At 40.5% G+C, this 19283-nt stretch overlaps 1 protein-coding gene across 2 annotated transcripts; it reads left to right on the top strand.

Moving 5' to 3' along the window:
- The first annotated feature begins 2102 nt into the window (after positions 1 to 2102).
- Positions 2103 to 16247, top strand: diras1b (DIRAS family, GTP-binding RAS-like 1b). 2 transcript variants are annotated; one of them, XM_028566499.1, is made up of 4 exons: positions 2103 to 2365; positions 2950 to 3005; positions 15107 to 15448; positions 15942 to 16247. In XM_028566499.1, the coding sequence occupies exons 3-4, from the start codon at positions 15140 to 15142 to the stop codon at positions 16227 to 16229; spliced, it is 597 nt and encodes a 198-aa protein (XP_028422300.1). In that variant the 5' UTR covers positions 2103 to 2365; positions 2950 to 3005; positions 15107 to 15139; the 3' UTR covers positions 16230 to 16247. The 2 variants fall into 2 exon arrangements, with proteins under 2 accessions (XP_028422300.1, XP_028422299.1); XM_028566498.1 differs by lacking the exons at positions 2103 to 2365; positions 2950 to 3005 and adding an exon at positions 4282 to 4397.
- Positions 16248 to 19283: the final 3036 nt, after the last annotated feature.

Here is a 19283-nt window from a genome sequence, read left to right as displayed (position 1 = left end):
CTGGCTTTAAACTTTCAGATTCATTTCTGTTTCTTCTGGTGCCCTCTCGCCATGCAGTGTCATTCCTCACAAAGTAGGAAATTGGATTTCATTTTGTCCAAATTACAATGTTCATGCACCGGTGATTTCTGTAATTGTTTTTTTCTTTTTTCTTTTTTATAGCAGTGGCAAGTCAGGGAAATTGTCTGGATCCATGACCTCTGCACATTTGGCTCTAGTTCACTTTGCAGCAACAAACTTTTTGTATTATCTTTTTCTTTATCTGGAATATTTGTAATTGGTGCACAAATATTTCACATTGTGTCTTGGGAAAAACATTACCCTTTTCCAAATTAGAATATACAGTGAGGAAAATAAGTATTTGAACACCCTGCTGTTTTCCAAGTTCTCCCACTTGGAAATCATGGAGGGGTCTGAAATTGTCATCGTAGGTGCATGTCCACTGTGAGAGACATAATCTAAAAAAAATAATCCAGAAATCACAATATATGATTTTTTAACTATTTATTTGTATGATACAGCTGCAAATAAGTATTTGAACACCTGTCTATCAGCTAGAATTCTGACCCTCAAAGACCTGTTAGTCTGCCTTTAAAATGTCCACCTCCACTCCATTTATTATCCTAAATTAGATGCACCTGTTTGAGGTCGTTAGCTGCATAAAGACACCTGTCCACCCCATACAATCAGTAAGAATCCAACTACTAACATGGCCAAGACCAAAGAGCTGTCCAAAGACACTAGAGACAAAAAAGGTTACTGTTGGTAATACACTAAGACGTCATGGTTTGAAATCATGCATGGCACGGAACGTTCCCCTGCTTAAACCAGCACATGTCAAGGCCCGTCTTAAGTTTGCCAATGACCATTTGGATGATCCAGAGGAGTCATGGGAGAAAGTCATGTGGTCAGATGAGACCAAAATAGAACTTTTTGGTCATAATTCCACTAACCATGTTTGGAGGAAGAATGATGAGTACCATCCCAAGAACACCATCCCTACTGTGAAGCATGGGGGTGGTGGCATCATGCTTTGGGGGTGTTTTTCTGCACATGGGACAGGGCGACTGCACTGTATTAAGGAGAGGATGACCAGGGCCATGTATTGCGAGATTTTGGGGAACAACCTCCTTCCCTCAGTTAGTGCATTGAAGATGGGTCGAGGCTGGGTCTTCCAACATGACAATGACCCGAAGCACACAGCCAGGATAACCAAGGAGTGGCTCTGTAAGAAGCATATCAAGGTTCTGGCGTGGCCTAGCCAGTCTCCAGACCTAAACCCAATAGAGAATCTTTGGAGGGAGCTCAAACTCTGTTTCTCAGCGACAGCCCAGAAACCTGACTGATCTAGAGAAGATCTGTGTGGAGGAGTGGGCCAAAATCCCTCCTGCAGTGTGTGCAAACCTGGTGAAAAACTACAGGAAACGTTTGACCTCTGTACTTGCAAAACAAAGGCTACTGTACCAAATATTAACATTGATTTTCTCAGGTGTTAAAATACTTATTTGCAGCTGTATCATACAAATAAATAGTTTAAAAAAATCATACATTGTGATTTCTGGATTTTTTTTATTTATTTTTTTCGATTGTCTCTCACAGTGGACATGCACCTACGATGACAATTTCAGACCCCTCCATGATTTCTAAGTGGGAGAACTTGCAAAACAGCAGGGTGTTCAAATACTTATTTTCCTCACTGTATCCAGTTCAAATATACAGCACATTCTTTATTAAACATTTCAACATTTCTTAACTACATATTTGTTTTACAATAAATTACATTTATTGCTATCAAAGTTGCAGATGTAGCTGTAGATCACTTTAAATTAAACTCAATATTATTTTATTTATTTGGTATGGCATGTTTTTTTGTTTGGTTTTTTTTTGTCGTGAATTTTTTGCAAGGAAGATATTGCCATGGACAATTTCTCTCCCATCCTTTGTGTCCACTTAATCTTTTGACCTGTCATTTACCGGCATTCAGACAGCCTAACCACCCACACTTTAATTTGTCTTTGGCTCTGTATTCACGCTTGAGGGGCTCTGAATGGGCAGCCTTTGTGTTGGTGCAGTGGATGTAATGCATGGGAAATGGTAGATGGAGCCGGTGCGTTGGCCACACACCGCCATGGGGAGAGGAAAGGCACCCATCTGGAAATGGCTGCTGTGAAGATGCGACTGCTGGGTGTTTGTTATGGATCCCCTCAGCCACCGGTGGCCGACAAGTTATTGATTAAACAGAAATTGGACACCGAAATCAATTATTGCGTTGTGTTCCTGTGTGGTTTGATCCAACACCTTGTAATGGCTTAGGACAGTGGAAGAAGAGCTGAAGAGAAGAGGACAAAGAAGAAAATGAGTCAATGTAAGAAAGCATGTTTTATACGTACACAAACATTTTTCAGCTGACTTTTTCTTTATTACAAGCTGCTTTTTACTCTACAGCAACATATCATCAAACTCCTGCAAAACTAATGACATTCCTGCATACTTTGTGTTTAGTGCTAATTAGCAAATGTTAGCAAGCTAATTTAAGATTGTGACTTTGGTAAACACTATACCTGCATGTTAGGGTTGTCATTGTGAACACGTTGATGTCAAATCACCACTGTAGACTCTTAGTTACGTTTTCTGGGCACTTTCAGGACTTCTACATGTTGGCTTAGAAGTTTAGATTGTAAAGATCCTTCAATACCTAAATAATGATAGGAAACTACAGTTTGATGGGGCCTAACATTAATAATGTCTTCTACTGCAGATACAAAAAAATAATGTAATGTCTTGTTTTGAGACTCTGGTTTACTTTCTTGACTTTCTATCTACATATTCTTGCATAATATGTTCCACTGCCTAATCCAGCATTATCCTGCTCTTCATCTTCTGCTCACTACCCCCCAACTGAAACAATCAGTGCTACTTTTTATCACCGTGTCTGCTTGTCTTCTGCAGTTCCCAGGCTCACCGACAGAGGGAGACAAACACAAGGCTGTCTGGATGGAGAGTTGGTGAGTCATACAGTGAGAACGTCACGTACAGACAAACCGCTCAAAACAAGGCCCGGTCTGATTCGGTCATAGGCCGTTATTAACACCGGGGCTAGGCCTCATTACACTTATTTGTGATGTTAAACGAAATGTATGAAATGGTCTCATTCCTGCCGACATGGACTGATATATCATTAGGGCGTTCTTTATACTGGGCTGGTATACTTCCTGCTTTATCGACTCTGTGATCTCTTACCTTCTTTCCACCCATTACATGTTGTTTTGCTCTGTTATGTGTGTATTTATAGTATATAGCATAGCCGACTGTATACAAGACTGTATACCCTAATGTATTACCTATCTCTCTCCATGGTGCTGAAACACAATGAGGTCGTTGTCCGTGGTGCTGATCCAGGATCAGACTGAGAGATGTGATTTCTTTCTTCTTTTTTTTGGTTTAAATGCTCTCCAAGCTGATAAACTTACTCATATAACTAAATACAAATGATTTAATCACTATCCACTATCTCTAGATACCCTTGATCGATCGATACAGTTATAGGCCGGGTTTGATTTATGATTCATGTTTTATTTATGCTGAAAATAATAAAAAATGTACTTGAGGTGCATGTTAGCAAAAATAAAAGACGAATAGTCGAATGAATTTAACCTGATCCAATTAATCCAACAATTCTGACCTTTAACTCTCACGGAACTTCACTCAAGATTTCACGTTATATTTCACAGTTGCAGCTATAGGCCAAAGTGAATCTGACATAAATCTGCATTGGCCCTGGAGACATCTGGTAGCTACTTGGCTGTGGCTGAAACATCGAGGGCATAATTTGGAAATAAAATGGGGCTCTGCTTAGGTTACATTTTTGACCGTGAATATAATTTCATCCATTGAGCTACTTTAATTTGATCTGTTTCTCTGGGACCATCATTATATGTACTTTGATATTTAATATAGCATATGATTGTGACTCCACACAGGATTAATGTAGCATGTGCAGGTTGTAATTATTATTGCCATTATCTGTCGTTTTTTTTCATTTTCTTACTTTTGGTATATGATCTTGTGGTCAAATTCCCACAGTTGCATCCATTTGAAATGGCTTATTTTGCTGGCATCCAACCACTAGGAAGAGTATGAACTGAAAAAAAATCCAGTGGGGAAAGAAAAGGGAGAGGGCATAGCACCTCCCACGTCCTAACTGCGAGAGAGAGAGAGAGAGAGAGAGAGAGGAAGAGAGAGGAAGAGAGAGAGAGAGTCTGCTGTGTTGGTGTTGGAAATCGGACGACATGAGCTCTACATGAACCGTGTAAAATGCTTTAAGACGCTTTCAGCGTTTGTCTTGCATCTGTCTAAACCAAGGACGAGCCTGAAGCGGAGCTATACTTCACGAGCAGGTATGGAGATGCTGCTTATCCCCACATCTTTACAATAAGGTTAGATGTTGGTATTCAGTGGCGTATCCGCGGTCCTTCTGCCTGGCTGTCTGCTGAGCGCACACGATTCTTGCTGATAAAAAAAAGAAAAAGAAAAAATCTTTATTTATCCCGTTGTTGTTGATTTAAATGCGACTCACATTTGTGTTTGATAACCTCGGTCGTGTGAAATGTATAGCCTATGCCCGCACAGCCATATTGGCAGTCAGCAGGAGAGGGAGAGAGGACGGATATATGAGGGTGTTGGATTATGATATTGCTTTGAGGAGTAAAAGAAGGTGGAGGGAAGAGGGGGTGGGGGGGGGGGGGTAGTCGCTGCGACTGCGAAATGATGGGACCGTTGCGAGATGGCGATCCTCTGGTATTTATGAATGAACCAAGCAGAGTAAGGTGGTCTGTAATGGCGTTGCGCACCAATCTGCGGACCGACGCCAAGCCCTCTCCTGCCACCCCTTCCTGACTACAGCCGAGACGGAGATGCACGTCAGCCTAGACTATATAGGCCTACTAATAATGACGCCAGCGTGACGCATAAAGCCCAATTTCTGTGGCAAATGTCACGGTTAATCCTCCATCTGGATCTGAGTTTCTCCATGTCTCCTCCCTCATGCCTGATCTGCTGTTTGTTGTGAGGAGAGCGTGTGTGTGTGTGTGTGTGTGTGTGTGTGTGTGTGTGTGTGTGTGTGTGTGTGTGTGTGTGTGTGTGTGTGTGTGTGTGTGTGTGTGTGTGTGTGTGTGTGTGAATATGTATGTGACTCAACTTCCTGTATGCATTAAACACTGCCAGTCATGGGTGTGTGTGTGTGTGTGTGGGTTGCAGGGTTTGAAAGAAAAGAGAGGAGTATGACAGTAAATCCTGTGATTAAGCTTTAAAGTGTTTTAGGAGTAGCATAGAGATGCAGACTGTGTTAAAGCATGCATGTGTTTGTCAAGGATGGGGGATAAGTGGAAGTGTGGGGGAGTGTCAGTGCCTGTCCGTTTGTTTGTCTGTCTTGAATGGCCACCGTACGGTTGCATAAGAACACTTCATCTGCTCAGGCAGGACAAAGAAATGACTCAATACATGGTAAGAAGGAACACATAGAGAGGAGATACTGCTTGTATGCTGATGTTTCTGATGATGTTGGAGATGAGTACGGATGCTGATAATTGATGATGATGATGATTGGAGTGCTTTTTTTCTTTTTTAAACTAAGGCTCATTGAACATTACTGCACAAAGCCGTGTGAGATAACCGAGGTCCAGATGGCCGGATGTTGTGAATTCTGTTGGGGATGTCACGTATGTTTCCTCATGTCTGGGGACAGGCTGGGCAGCTCCACACACACAAGTAGCCCCCAATTGTCTGTAATTATCATGCTCAGGTCCATCCAGAGATGGGACCCCAAGTAGAAATTTGTCTTTCGGAGAAGTTTCTATGGCTTCAGAAAACGAGAAACACATTAATTAAAAAGGAGCAAGGAAAGTAAAATACACATGTGAATATACACAAATATATACACTGGCTTACAGTGAGGCATTAGTAGGCAAGAAGGTGAATAAACATGACTTGAAGGTTTCTGGCTGATAAAATGTTGCAGGGATAACATTTGAAAGAGCTCCCCTTTTCTTAAAAAAGTAGTTGTTTTGTTGGATGACTGCCGTTTGTCAATGAGGGAAAATGTATGGATTTGACCTGGGTTGTTGCACATGATATGATGCATCTTTATTTTGAAGTTATTGGTAAAGAGAAGTTCTTAAGAAATTCCATTTAATCAGGTTCAGGTTTCTGCTTCGTGTAAGAGAAGCATACAGTTCTTTGCTCCAGCTTATGTTCCTGCACATGCAACATTTTAGTTTATTTAAAGATGGGAACGATTGATAATGCTGCGAAGGCAATTGGTAAAATATATTGAAATGTATAATAAATCTGACTTGTTGATATATAAACTGAACATTTCATTCGAAGAATGTGTCCAAACTAAATCTTAATGAGTAGCAGCCCCTCTGTGACTTTTTAAATGTAGAAAATATATTATTATAATAGTATCCCAAAAGCATGAAAGAAAAATGGATTATCTTCTCGAACTGAGCTTGCCTCCATAATGCTTTTTTAAAATTATAGTTAACTGCTGTCTCATGATGTTTAAGTCTGTCTGTTGCTTTGACAGCACAAGTCTAGTCTAGTGCACCATCTCTGTTGAGCACTCCTGAACTATATATAATTATATACTGCATAATGTCTGCTTTAATACTAGAACAGATCAATGCTAAAGTGTTTTAGTTGTTCTGACGGCCTCAGCTCATGTGAAAGGTCTATACAGTCTTCATTATACATGGCATTAGGCAGGATTATCTTGGTCTTGTGCATAACTAATAGAAGGCCAGGATGGTGTTCTGCCCCATTATGCACAGTGTGACCTCTGAGTTCACATGTTTTATTTGACATTTTGTTCAAATATCAGCACTCATTTTATGTAAAACACTATCAGCACCATTTATCTTTGAATTTGTTTTGAGAAATTATGAGAACTGGGGGGAAAAAATCCCAAAGTATTTTGTGATTTGAGATAAAGAAACGTTAACAGTCGGTTTCTTATAATCCCAGTTGCATCATGGGAACGTCACAAGCAATCTGGAGCGGGATTCCCTTGTTGTCTCCATTTGCGTTGTTGTCAGACGTGGATCAAGTGGTATTATAAAAAAGCTGTGCCTGATTGATCTCGCCTGTAGAAACAGGTGGAGTCTATCCAAAACGACCAACCCTGTCACCATCTGTCACTGCAGGCAGGCTTCTGCAACACACTCCTGCAGTCTGTAATTAGCGCTTCAGTCAGGTTGGTGCCTTCACAGCTTCTCAGAATAGGCTTTCTATAAAAAAAAGTAATACATTATGCAGATTTGAATACAGGCATGATTGCTCTATTACCAGTGCCCGAAACCAAATTTCTTTACTTTACTTTACTATTTCTTGGCCCAAATCTGGTGTTAAGTGCTCAGATTGCCAGGCTGAGGTATTAGCAGAGTCTTATGGAGGGGCCAGACGGAGCAACCCAGGGTTCCACAGGTCAAGCTAATACTCCGTACTAATACACATTTGAAGACTAATTACATGGCCATGTTGCATCCAGTCCTGTGTTAAAGCTGCGACATAGAATCAGCGTGATTATGGTTGCAGGGTTTGGTTGCAGCTCAGGAATTGAAATGTTTGCTGTGTTTGCTGCTGTGTACTGCTGGCTGTGGAGTTTAAATAAGGCGGAGGGATGTCTACATCTTGCTTGTGAAAAACATGCATCAGTCTTTTCCCTTGTTGCCCCTCTCTTTGGGCAACAACAAGCACAAAGTGTTTATGTTAAGGTTTTTATTTTGTTTAACAGTTACCTTACACTCCAGAACCTTTTGGAAGTCCACCAGTGATCCAAACACATTGTGGCTTGCCCTGGATAATTCCAAGTAGAAAGAAATGATAATGGGTTTAAGACAAACTTTCTCCTTAAACTGTAGATCTGGCAACGTAAGACTATACAGCAGTAACATCAGGAATTGCAACAATCTATGGGTTTATTAATACTGTCAAAAACAATTGATTTCAATTTATAATCCTTAAGATTTTCATACAATCAAACCCCATTCTTGATACATGTCTTTTCTGCAACAGCCTTATTAGTGTCAGATTCCTCCATTCACTGGATTCAAATTGCCTTCCTATGCACACCGACAGCTTGACTTTGTCTTCTGTTGTATTTCTTAAAAAAGAAGCTGCCCAAGGAGTGATTGCTGTAGTATTAAACCACACTTGGTGTTGCCAAATAAGGGATAAGGATTAAAACTTGAACAAAGCAATTCTCATCATCCAGGCAAAAACAAGGATGTATTTAAAAAAAGTATTTTATAAAGCTAGCATTGTAGCAATTCTTTATCCTACTGATTTATTGATGTTGTAGTCTTACATTGGCAGGCCTAAACATCTCCACTGGGCTTGGATTGGAGAAAGTAGAACATTTGGTCAGAACCCACTGTCATTCTGGTAAAAAAATAAAAATAAAACATGTGGGGTTGTTTTAATTTCTGAATCATCCAGGGAAAGCCTAAACTTTTCACAGCTCAACGGCAAACTTGAAAAATAGTGCTGAGGGGGAAATTCCTAGTGCATATTCTGTGGATGATAGATGGATGTTCTGCTGCAAAACCTTCTGCTCCAACTTAAATATGATGTTGTGAGTATCAATAGACCAATAAATGTCACCCGTATTGTTTGTGTGTCTGGCTCTGCTGATGTCAGCGCATGCTGAGTCAATGGGGTGTGCATTGGAGTATCAGAGGGCTTCATCCGGAGCTGCATGTAGTCTTATAGGGAGACCGCTGGTATCTTAAGTCCTGGGAATTGGGTCAATGCAGAGAAGGCCAGGGGGAGGTTAAGCTCAATGATTAGCTACTAAGCCAAGACCACAGTGCTGCAATCTCTTGCACAGTCTATGGCACATGCACCGTGCATGTACGGTGCTGTATGCTGAATCATAGTATAGATTGACACTGATGAGAAGCAGACACGCCAATAGTCTCACACAGCCTTCGAACACCTCAAGCATATTGTTACGTGTATGTCCTTGCATGTGTATACACACATATATCACACTTCAACTTCATCATTTGCTATTTAATAATAATAATAATGTAATACAGGTGTTTGATGCAAATGAGAAGAGTATGATTAGATGTTTCAATTGTATATTTTTGAAATATCGTCTTATTTTCTTTAATCAGTCAGAATCGCTCAGAGGTAGTGAAATGATTGTTTCTATACTCGCATTGGTTGATTAACTGAACAAGCTGGCCACTTGTACATATAGGTGTACAGATGACACTCCCCTGTGGAACAAGAATATTTTTCAATCTCTTGTTCTTTAAAACCAAGTTTTGTTAAACAAATAGTTAGACATCTTGGGAAATACTCTTATCGGACTTCTTGATGAGAATTAGACAAGAAGATTGATACTACAGTCATGTATGACTGTTCAATTTGATGCTTTGCGCTATTACTTAGCACAAAGACTGGAAACGGGGCGAAACAGCTAGCCTGGCTCTGGCCAATGCTAAAAAGTCCGCCTACCAACATCTTTAAAGCTCACTAATTACCACGTTACATTCCATTCCGTTTAAATGTTAAGTTTGTGATTTCAAAGGGGGTTATGGGAGGACTATTTCTATTGTTTTGGCCAGGTGCAGTCTTTGTGCTAAGCTAAGCTAACCAGCAGGATCTCAGAAAGGTACCTAATAGTGTATTTACCAAAATGTTAAACTATTTCTTCAACTTCAAAGATGCACTGACATCTGAGTAAAAATGATGCTGCTTCTATAAGTTTCTGAAGAGCAGACACATTGTTGGTTTCCATCTAAGGACAATAAAAGAACCAGAGTTTAGATTTATTGGTGGGATCTAAAACTTGCAAAGATACAATTTTTTAGCCAGTCAAATGAAAAAATAATGAATATTCCCATATAAATATATATATATATATATATATATATATATATATATATATATATTTGTTTTCTCCGGATATTGAGAGCCAGACTGTCATGGCGGGCGTTCAGAATACGATCTCATATTGTACTAAGATAGTTCACTGAAACATGTTTCTGAAAACATTTTAAGCGAGAAATAGGCCGTGCAGTTGCTGAATCTGTCTTCATTTCAGCTTCACAAAGGTCAGTTTAGAAGATTTTCGTCAGATTTTGAGAGACTAGTCACCTCATTCCGCTCGCCATTTCCGGGTGAGTCCCGACTGCCCTGCCGCCGACTGAACATAGGCTCGTTGGAGATGAACTGCGCCTCGCCTGTAAAGTAGACGAGAGCAGGCGACAGCAGCCGGGGACGGTAACAAAAATCTGCTCTCAAGTCAGACAGTTTCTAGCCGTTTCAGCAGCCTTCAGCAGGACTAAGCCAAATTGTTGCTGCTGTTGTTCTGGAAGATATTAAACATTCTGACCTTAGCAGAACCTTTCCTTGTTTGGTTTTTTCTTCATATTTGCAAAGTTAAATGATTTAGCATTTAAATATCCATTATTATAAGCTTCAGTCTCAATTTAAAAAAAGCGATTAATCGCGATCACTTACAGCAAATTGTGCAATTAATTAGTTAATTTTTTTTAATCGATTGACAGCCCTAATATATATATATATATATATATATATATATATATATATATATATATATATATATATGTAATAAATTAGGGTCACACAATACTGCATGTGTGTGCGTGCGTACAGCTGCGGCCAGACTATTTCAGAGAACCCCTAGCCGAAAATCTGTTGATCCTGTAAAAAAACACATATTGTCACATAGTCCCGTATCCACAGCATTCCAGTATCCGCGGCTTGATTAAAACCCTTTCTCCATAAGACACCATGGGACCGCTTTGTGGGTGTCTATTTAATCACGCTCTTGATCTGTTGAATGGCATTGTGTTTGATGTTGGTTAATGCGCTTCCTTTGTGCCGCTGCGTAAGTGGCTCTCTTGAGGGAAATTATGTGCATATTTTCACTAAAGGTGACATTTCCTTGCTCGCTCTGTGAAATAAACGAGTGGAGAAGGCTGCGTTTCTGACTGAGAGGAGAGGAGGCCTATGTTTGGTCTGTGCCAAAGCTATCTGCTAATGGAACTTGGCTGCACTGCCACAGATGCATTTATAGTATACTATTAATTCATTACGGAACTGCAGTACTCTCATTTCAAATAAAACAAGAGAAGAGGAGGGGGAAAGGGAGAGAGACAGCTTGCGTTTGGGCGGAGTGTCATTAATCTCAGAGGCCTGGTGTCAAGGACAAATGTTAAAGCAGCGGAAGTACTGTGTGTATGTGTGTGTGTGTGTGTGTGTGTGTGTGTGTGTGTGTGTGCATGCTTTCATGTGTATGCGTGTCACTGTGAGGTTGCACCTGTGTGTGCAGTTATAGCTGCTGACAGAGGGAGAGACGCAGTTAATTTTAGTTCAGGTGAAAGGCTCGAGGGAGGGGAGGAAGGTTTTGATGAGCAGGATCGTTGTTGCGGAGCTAAAATCCCCGTCCAAAAAACCCAACAGGCACCAAGCTAGGCAGGATGACAGACTGACATGGCCCAGACAGATGAGCCCCATTGATCAAAAACCACAGAGGCCTTAGTTTATTGATCAAACAGCATGGAGGCCCGGGGAGTGAGAGAGCAGGAGACAGAGGAGAGACAGAAAGAAGAAGCTTAGGGAGCAGGTCAAAGGAAAATATTTTATATTATTATACTATTATAATAAAAGGAATGTGTGCAAGCATATCAATATTAAGAGCATGTAGGAGTGTGTGGCTCCATCACAGATGCTTCGGCGCATTAGCTTTAAAACACAGAAACCATACCAATCCATATAATTTTATTTGTGATATTTGGCTAGTTATGGAATTTGTATTTTGCGATACTTTCTTTGCAGTATTTAATCACAACTGTCAAACAATCAGTGCAATAGACGCACTGCAGTTTTTGTTAAAAGGACAATTCTGGTTCATTAAAACTTGGGTCTTGTTTTCGTCCTATTGGCCATCATTTCTGTTTCTAAATAAAAACACTGTATTCACAGTGCTGAGATCTGGGAACACAGCTACACTGCTAAAAATAACCCAAACAGGACTAAACAAATCTTGTTTGGCCAAATGTATTTCAAGGAGAAAATAAGGGCAACGTGTAATACACCATTACAGTTTACAGATCAACTTGCTGGTTCAAGTTTGTCCTAAAGGTTTAACACTGTACAAGGAGGGATTGATATGGACATTTTGGATGTTTCACATTTAGCTTTACCTCAAGCCTTACAAATTCAGGATATCTTTACTAAGTATCATTGGCATTCATTTGGATTTGTGTTTGTGTTCACATGACATGTCCAATATTCACTCTCCTTTGAGCTCTGTTTTTGGTCTCCACTGACTCCTGACGGAAATATTTGTCTGCTAAATGCTCCACAGTGTTCACCAGCTAGTCACTATGGTTGTCTTTTTGTCGTTTGGTGCTGGCAGGTAGTGTACAGTGTGTTTATCAGAGCTTTTGTGCTGTAAACAGCTGCCTTCTCCTGCCAAAATCAGTGAGAGTAAACCAAAACTAACTAGCTTAGTGGGCTGGAAATTTAAAACAATGAAACTCGCTATAAAGCTCTGTAAAGCCAAGGACAGCTGCACATCATAAGGACACATCTGACTTGTCACATTGTTTTCACATTGTCATTTGATACATTGTTATCAGAATCAGAAAAAGGTTTATTGCCAAGTAAGTAACACTTACAAGGAATTTGCATTGGTGGTTGGTGCATACATAAACATATTGAACATTAATATGAAATACACAATAAATACAGAAACAAATATATACAAAATAGCTGTTTAACAAGCAAAAAAAGTGAAATGAAACTGTCAAGCAAGTTCACCATATCCAATCAGCTATTGCCGCTTCAAGCACTCACCTCAGAATGTAAGCTTCAATCACACTGGAAAATCCTGTTGACAGGCAACAAACAGACAGATTTCTGACGGTATCCCTCACCATCTCAAAAAGTGTATCATCACCCTTGGGTGCCGGAGAGCCATTAAACAAGATGTTCTGCTTTGCCAGACGAGAATGAAACCATTAACAGTCTGCAGGCATTAAAGCAGAGGACACAGGCTCATCTGCAAATTAAACTGTGGTTGTGTGTTCAGCATAAAACACTCTTTATATGTCACCCAGCCTTTCAACTATAGATTGACTATAAAACTCAAGAGGCTCTCCCTGAATCCCCATTTATTTTGAACTCCTTGACTGATATTATTTAGAACCTGGCAATGCAATTACAGAGGCCCTGCCATCAATAGTGGATTCCAGCAGTACTAGCATGACAGAAATCCACTTATTCCATCTAGTATTGACTTCAATTTACTGTTTCATTACAGCTGAAGCTTAGAGAGCAGCACATGATCACAACTGAATCAGTATCTTATTATGGGACCTTAAACCAAGTTTAGAACCACAGCAGATGAATAATGCAACAGATACAATGTCTAATCATGCACAGACGCTCAGCACACACAAGCACTTACAAAGATAGCAATAGATTAGGTGTGAGTACATTGTTCTGATGCATATGTATGAGTTGCAGCAGGTAATATTGAGAGTGAAGATTTGTAGTGCAAAGTGCAGTGTTGCTGCTGACTGCGAATCCAATTTATTATAGCTTTGGAATTCTTCATTTTTATCTGCATATTCTTTTCTTTTCTACTAAATAGTGTAAATATGTGTGGTTTTAGTTTTTTGTGCACTATGTTTAAATCCTGGCTTTGTTTTAATTCCCATATTTCTGGAAGTGATTTTTTTTTTTTACAGGTGTAACACTAGATGTGCACAGCAGGTATTTTATAAAACAAACAAATCATAACTAAAATTAAAAAGAAATATGAATGAATGCATGTTTAAGGTATGACTAAATTGTTTGGCCACTTGGGGGCAGTGCAACAAGCAGGAAACACAACACTGACACATAACCACACACAAGCTTTTTAAGTTGATATGGCGAACCTGTTAGCAAGTGAATAGTTGCTTATTTACACATCCAGCAGAACATTGCCATTCGTTTGGAGTTGTGTTTTTGGCCAAAAGGTGGATCTAAGTCCAACATTCACCCTCATTTTAGCTCTGTTTTGGTCTCCATTAACTCTTAGCTTTAACAGCTAAATGCTCCATTGTGTTCACCATCGTCATTTGGTGTTGGGCAGGTAGCATAAAGTTGTTTTTATCAGAGCTTTTTCCCTGAAAACAGACGTCTGCTGCTGCAGGAAACAAGGTTATGAGAGCCGTGAGACTCAACCAAAACAGTGAAGTTGCGGGCTGTAACACCAAAACAATAAGCTGAAAGACATTTAAAGTAAACCTCTATATATGGGCGCCTGCTCTACCAACTGAGCTATCCGGGCGCCCAGCTTTAATACATTTTAGTTTACATTTAGAATAAGAGCCTAAAGCACTACAGAGAGTCACTGAAGAGAAAAGTTGTTTAGTCAGTCTGGTCAAACATACATTCAAGATATGTACACATTATCATGTACACATGCAACCTAATGAAATCCAGTGCAGCAGAACTGCAGTATCTACTTCTTTTGTGATGCTAACAATGTTCTGTTTTTGTGTTAGAGAGGTGAGTCAACTTGTTTTTAAAGCTGTTGTTTGGGTTTTTGATGAATTGGATGGGACTGCTTGTATTATACATGAGTTCATGTTATTGTTATTGTATTTCTCCTATGCTGCAAGGGCTCTCTGTCTCTTCCAGGGTTTGCTGCAGTTGCTAAAGTTGATGAATGAGGAAACGCTGGAATGTTTTTGGGGATGAAACTGAGAAACTGTGACTCTGCGAACAGTATTGATCAGGGAAATGTCTGCGTCAGGTGAAACACTTGGAACCTCACCAACCTCATCCTCTCTAATTTGTACTCTGGCTCATAGTCAGACCACGAGGACAGTTAGAGTGCTTTCACACCCGCTGGCCTGAGTTTGAGTCCCGCCAGCGCTTCCCTTCCTGTTCCTCCATCTGCTTTGTGATCTGCTGACAGCTCCTCTGCTAAAATTCCTCTTTGCTAAAATAATCCTCTTCTCCCCACTCCTCCACCTGCTCCCTCCCCATGCTTCCACCCTAAACATCATAGGTGTAACACTGTCTTAAGCCTGAGGGGGGCAGAATGCCGGAGCAGAGCAACGACTATCGTGTGGTGGTGTTCGGGGCAGGGGGAGTGGGGAAGAGCTCCCTGGTCCTGCGCTTCGTGAAGGGCACCTTTAGGGACACCTACATCCCCACAGTGGAGGACACCTACCGCCAGGTGATCAGCTGCGATAAGAGTGTGTGCACCCTCCAGATCACCGACACCACAGGGAGCCACCAGTTCCCGGCCATGCAGCGCCTGTCCATCTCTAAAGGCCATGCCTTCATCCTGGTCTACTCCATCACAAGCAAACAGTCCCTGGAGGAGCTCAAACCCATTTACCAACAGGTGTGTGTGTGTGTGTGTGTGTGTGTGTGTGTGTGTGTGTGTGTGTGTGTGTGTGTGTGTGTGTGTGTGTGTGTGTGTGTGTGTGTGTGTGTGTGTGTGTGTGTGTGTGCACTGTAAACCTTATATACAGGATGGAATTTCAGGATCAATCTATTATCACAGCTGTTTGTTTCATTTGATAAAGAATAATAATACACTTTATTTTTGTTGCACAATTCATGCAACACAAAGTGCTTTACAAAAAAAAAATCAAATAATCATGAAATTTATAATAAAACAAGGATAAACACATACAATTATAATAATAATGTAAAAGATACAATATTGTTTGTTGAGTCCTGTATTTGATTGTTTAGGCATATAGACTCTTTGGATGCAATTATTGGGGGTAACGATTACCACCAAATCAAAACAATTTTGTATTTACAGTATATTGTGCACTGACCAGCCAGAACATAACACACACTACTCTTATTTCCCTCCTCCTTTGCAGGTCTTGGCCATCAAGGGCAACGTTGAGGCCATCCCCATCATGCTTGTGGGCAACAAGAGCGACGAGACCCAGCGAGAGGTGGACACCAAGGACGGGGAAGCCCAGGCCAACCAGTGGAAGTGCGCCTTCATGGAGACGTCGGCCAAGACCAACCACAACGTAACCGAGCTTTTTCAGGAGCTCCTCAACCTGGACAAGAAGAGGAACATGAGCCTCAACATCGACGGCAAGCGCTCAGGGAAGCAGTCCCGCGCCGAGAGACTGAAGGGCAAATGCAGCGTCATGTAACTCCAGGTGAGGAGGAGAGTGGAGGTTGAGAGAGGGGGGGAGGGAGAAATAAGGAGAAAGGGAGGAAAAGAAGGAAGACGAGAGAGAGAGGGGAAGGGACTCACTAAACGCATCACTGCGAGCAACGTCTGGAAGGTAACGGGAATCTCATCATCCAAATCCTCCTCCGTTTGACTGGGGCGTTCTCAAACACCACTCAGCAGTTATTTTGTAAACACTACAGAATTTCAGTTTGGAGCTTTACATCCATGTGCATTCTGCTAAAAGGAGAGATGAGGGGGACTGACAGAATATTCGAGAGGCAACAAAAACAAGAAGTGTGTGTCACAGATGAATAACCTGTGGCCGTCAGCTATAGTCGGAAACAGCGTGGGTGTGGACTTTTCCGTGATCAAGACCTTGGACTGCAATAAATACCACAGACTGGAGCACCCCTCAAAAACTACTGAAGGTTTCTGATCAAAACATACAGTCCGCTTTTACTTCTCCATCCGAACCCTCCTTCCAATGCTCAGCTCACACCCCTCGTCATCCCAGCACCCTCATCCTTCGCCTACCCCCCATACTTTAACACATATAGAGAAACGTAATGTATACAGTACAGGCCAAAAGTTTGGACACACCTTCTCATTCAATGTGTTTCTTTATTTTCATGACTGTTTACATTGTGGATTCTCACTGAAGGTATTAAAACTATGAATGAACACATACGGAATTATGTACTTAACAAAAAAGTGTGGAATAACTGAAAACATGTCTTATATTTTAGATTCTTCAAAGTAGCCACCCTTTGCTTTTTTTGATAACTCTGCAAACCCTTGGTGTTCTCTCAATGAGCTTCATGAGGTAGTCACCTGAAATGGTTTTCACTTCACAGGTGTGCTTTGTCACGGTTAATTAGTGGAATGTTTTCCCTTATTAATAAAAAAGCAAAGGGTGGCTACTTTGAAGAATCTAAAATATAAGACATGTTTTCGGTTATTTCACACTTTTTTGTTAAGTACATAATTCCATATGTGTTCATTCATAGTTTTGATGCCTTCAGTGAGAATCTACAATGTCATGAAAATAAAAAGGAAACGCATTGAATGAGAAAGTGTGTCCAAACTTTTGGCCTGTACTGTATGTATATGAGTCGACAAAGTTAGTTAAGCTCAGTCATCTGGTAGAAACACTATTTTAAGAGACTGAGGTGTCCCCCACGCTAGAAAGCACAGGACCCATAAAGGTTTGAGACTGCTAGCGTGACATTTACAGCAAAAACATGCGACCCAGCTACATCCCAGAGCTGCTCATGAGGACCCTGAGGTATATAAACATGGGGTGTTTAAATCTATTCCATCTCTAAGTCTACACATCAGTCAGAGGAACGTGGTGAAGTTTGAAGCATTAAAGCTTAATCTTCACATCTCCTCATCCTAATAATCCCTCCTGAAAGATAAAAAGGCCCTTTTTGACATTAATCAAGCTGTCATTATGATAAAAACTCATCTGTGAACTCTCTAAATTGCCTCATCTGAAGTGGAGAAGCATCCAGCGGCAGGGTATGCACACACGCTACTGATACGACGCAACAATCCTTTTAAGACTCTCATCTAGTGTAGAATAACTCTGGACGAAAAGAAGCTGGACTCTCATTAAACATAGGAAACAGAAATACAAGTCTAACTTGTCTACGAGGACGATACACTTGGATAATCATTGCCAAGCTGGTAAGAGGAAAGAGATGATTTTTGGTTGTGAAGTCAAGAATGTCAGTTTGCTTTGGCACTTTTCATGTGAAGGTTTCTCTTCTTTTGCCTTTTTTCTTGTTTGTTTGCTCTATGATGTTCTTTAAATTAATGTAAAAAAAGCCTTCCTTAAACAAAAAGCACACTGAGAAAAATAAATAAATAAGGGATGGATGTAAAATTGCTCCATGCAGATTAATCAGTGCGACAGGAATCGCTAAATTCTGTTTCCTCTTTGGTTGGTTTGGTCACATTACCTCTCATACGCTCATGTAGGCATCGGTAAACAGGAAACAGAATGGGCCACGCACACACACACACACACACACATATACTGTATACACACACACACAGCATGCGCACAAATGCATTCATGCAAGTGTCAAAAAAAATGTCAATATGAGTAACACCGTTGACTGATTACATGAAGACAAACAGGGCTCACTCAGCCTCAATGCCCTCACATTGCACTTTATATTATAAACACACACCCACGTGCACACACAGAACTGTAATTTCTCATGTTTTTGCTTATGTTAAGTGTTAATGATCTCTGCCTAACAGAATATCCTCCTGGAGCCATTGAATAGCTCTACTGTATGTCCAAAGTGCATGTATAAAACCTTTTTTTTTTTACATGCAGGAGCTCTGAATATTGTACACAGTGTACACAGGACAGCCAAAAGCACAATACTTTTTTACCAACATATCTATTTGTAAATTTTTTGTTTCTTTTTTTAAATGTTTTATCATTTTTTGTCTTCTTTGTGCAATTTTTCATCTTTAACATTTATTCACCAATCTTAAACATGGAGAAACAAATTGCATCGTGATCACCGGTAGCTTCTCCATCTCGATATAGATGTAAAGTGTTTTATTTGTCCGGTACACGGCACAGTGAGGTTGTGGTTCTGTTGAGCAACAGGGTATCGTGATGTAACCGGTTAGCTGTGGTTGTGATTGAAGCGCATAAATGCGACATAACCCCTTTTCTTCATCTCTCAGGCGGTTTTAACAATTTGGATGGAGGATAATCTGTTTCTGTACTGTTTAACCCAAAGACATAGATGATGCCCCTTTTAACTGTGTGTCCATCTCTCTGGAAAAAAAAGCACAGTAACTGTTTCCGTCTGTCTTTATATGTGCAGCAGAATCAACAACAGGGCACTTTAGGGTGACATTTTACTTGAAGACTTGTTTATTAATCAGCAATGCCTCATTTATAAGCATCATGTAAAATGTCTGTCCTGCATTATTCACACCCACAGACCCACAAAAAAAATTCTTCAAACGTGTAGTTATTGTAAATAAAATGGTAGTTGAA

The sequence above is a fragment of the Perca flavescens genome, chromosome 20, assembly GCF_004354835.1.
Source record: "Perca flavescens isolate YP-PL-M2 chromosome 20, PFLA_1.0, whole genome shotgun sequence".
Taxonomy (NCBI): Eukaryota; Metazoa; Chordata; class Actinopteri; order Perciformes; family Percidae; genus Perca; species Perca flavescens.
This window is presented reverse-complemented; position numbering and strand designations above follow the sequence as displayed.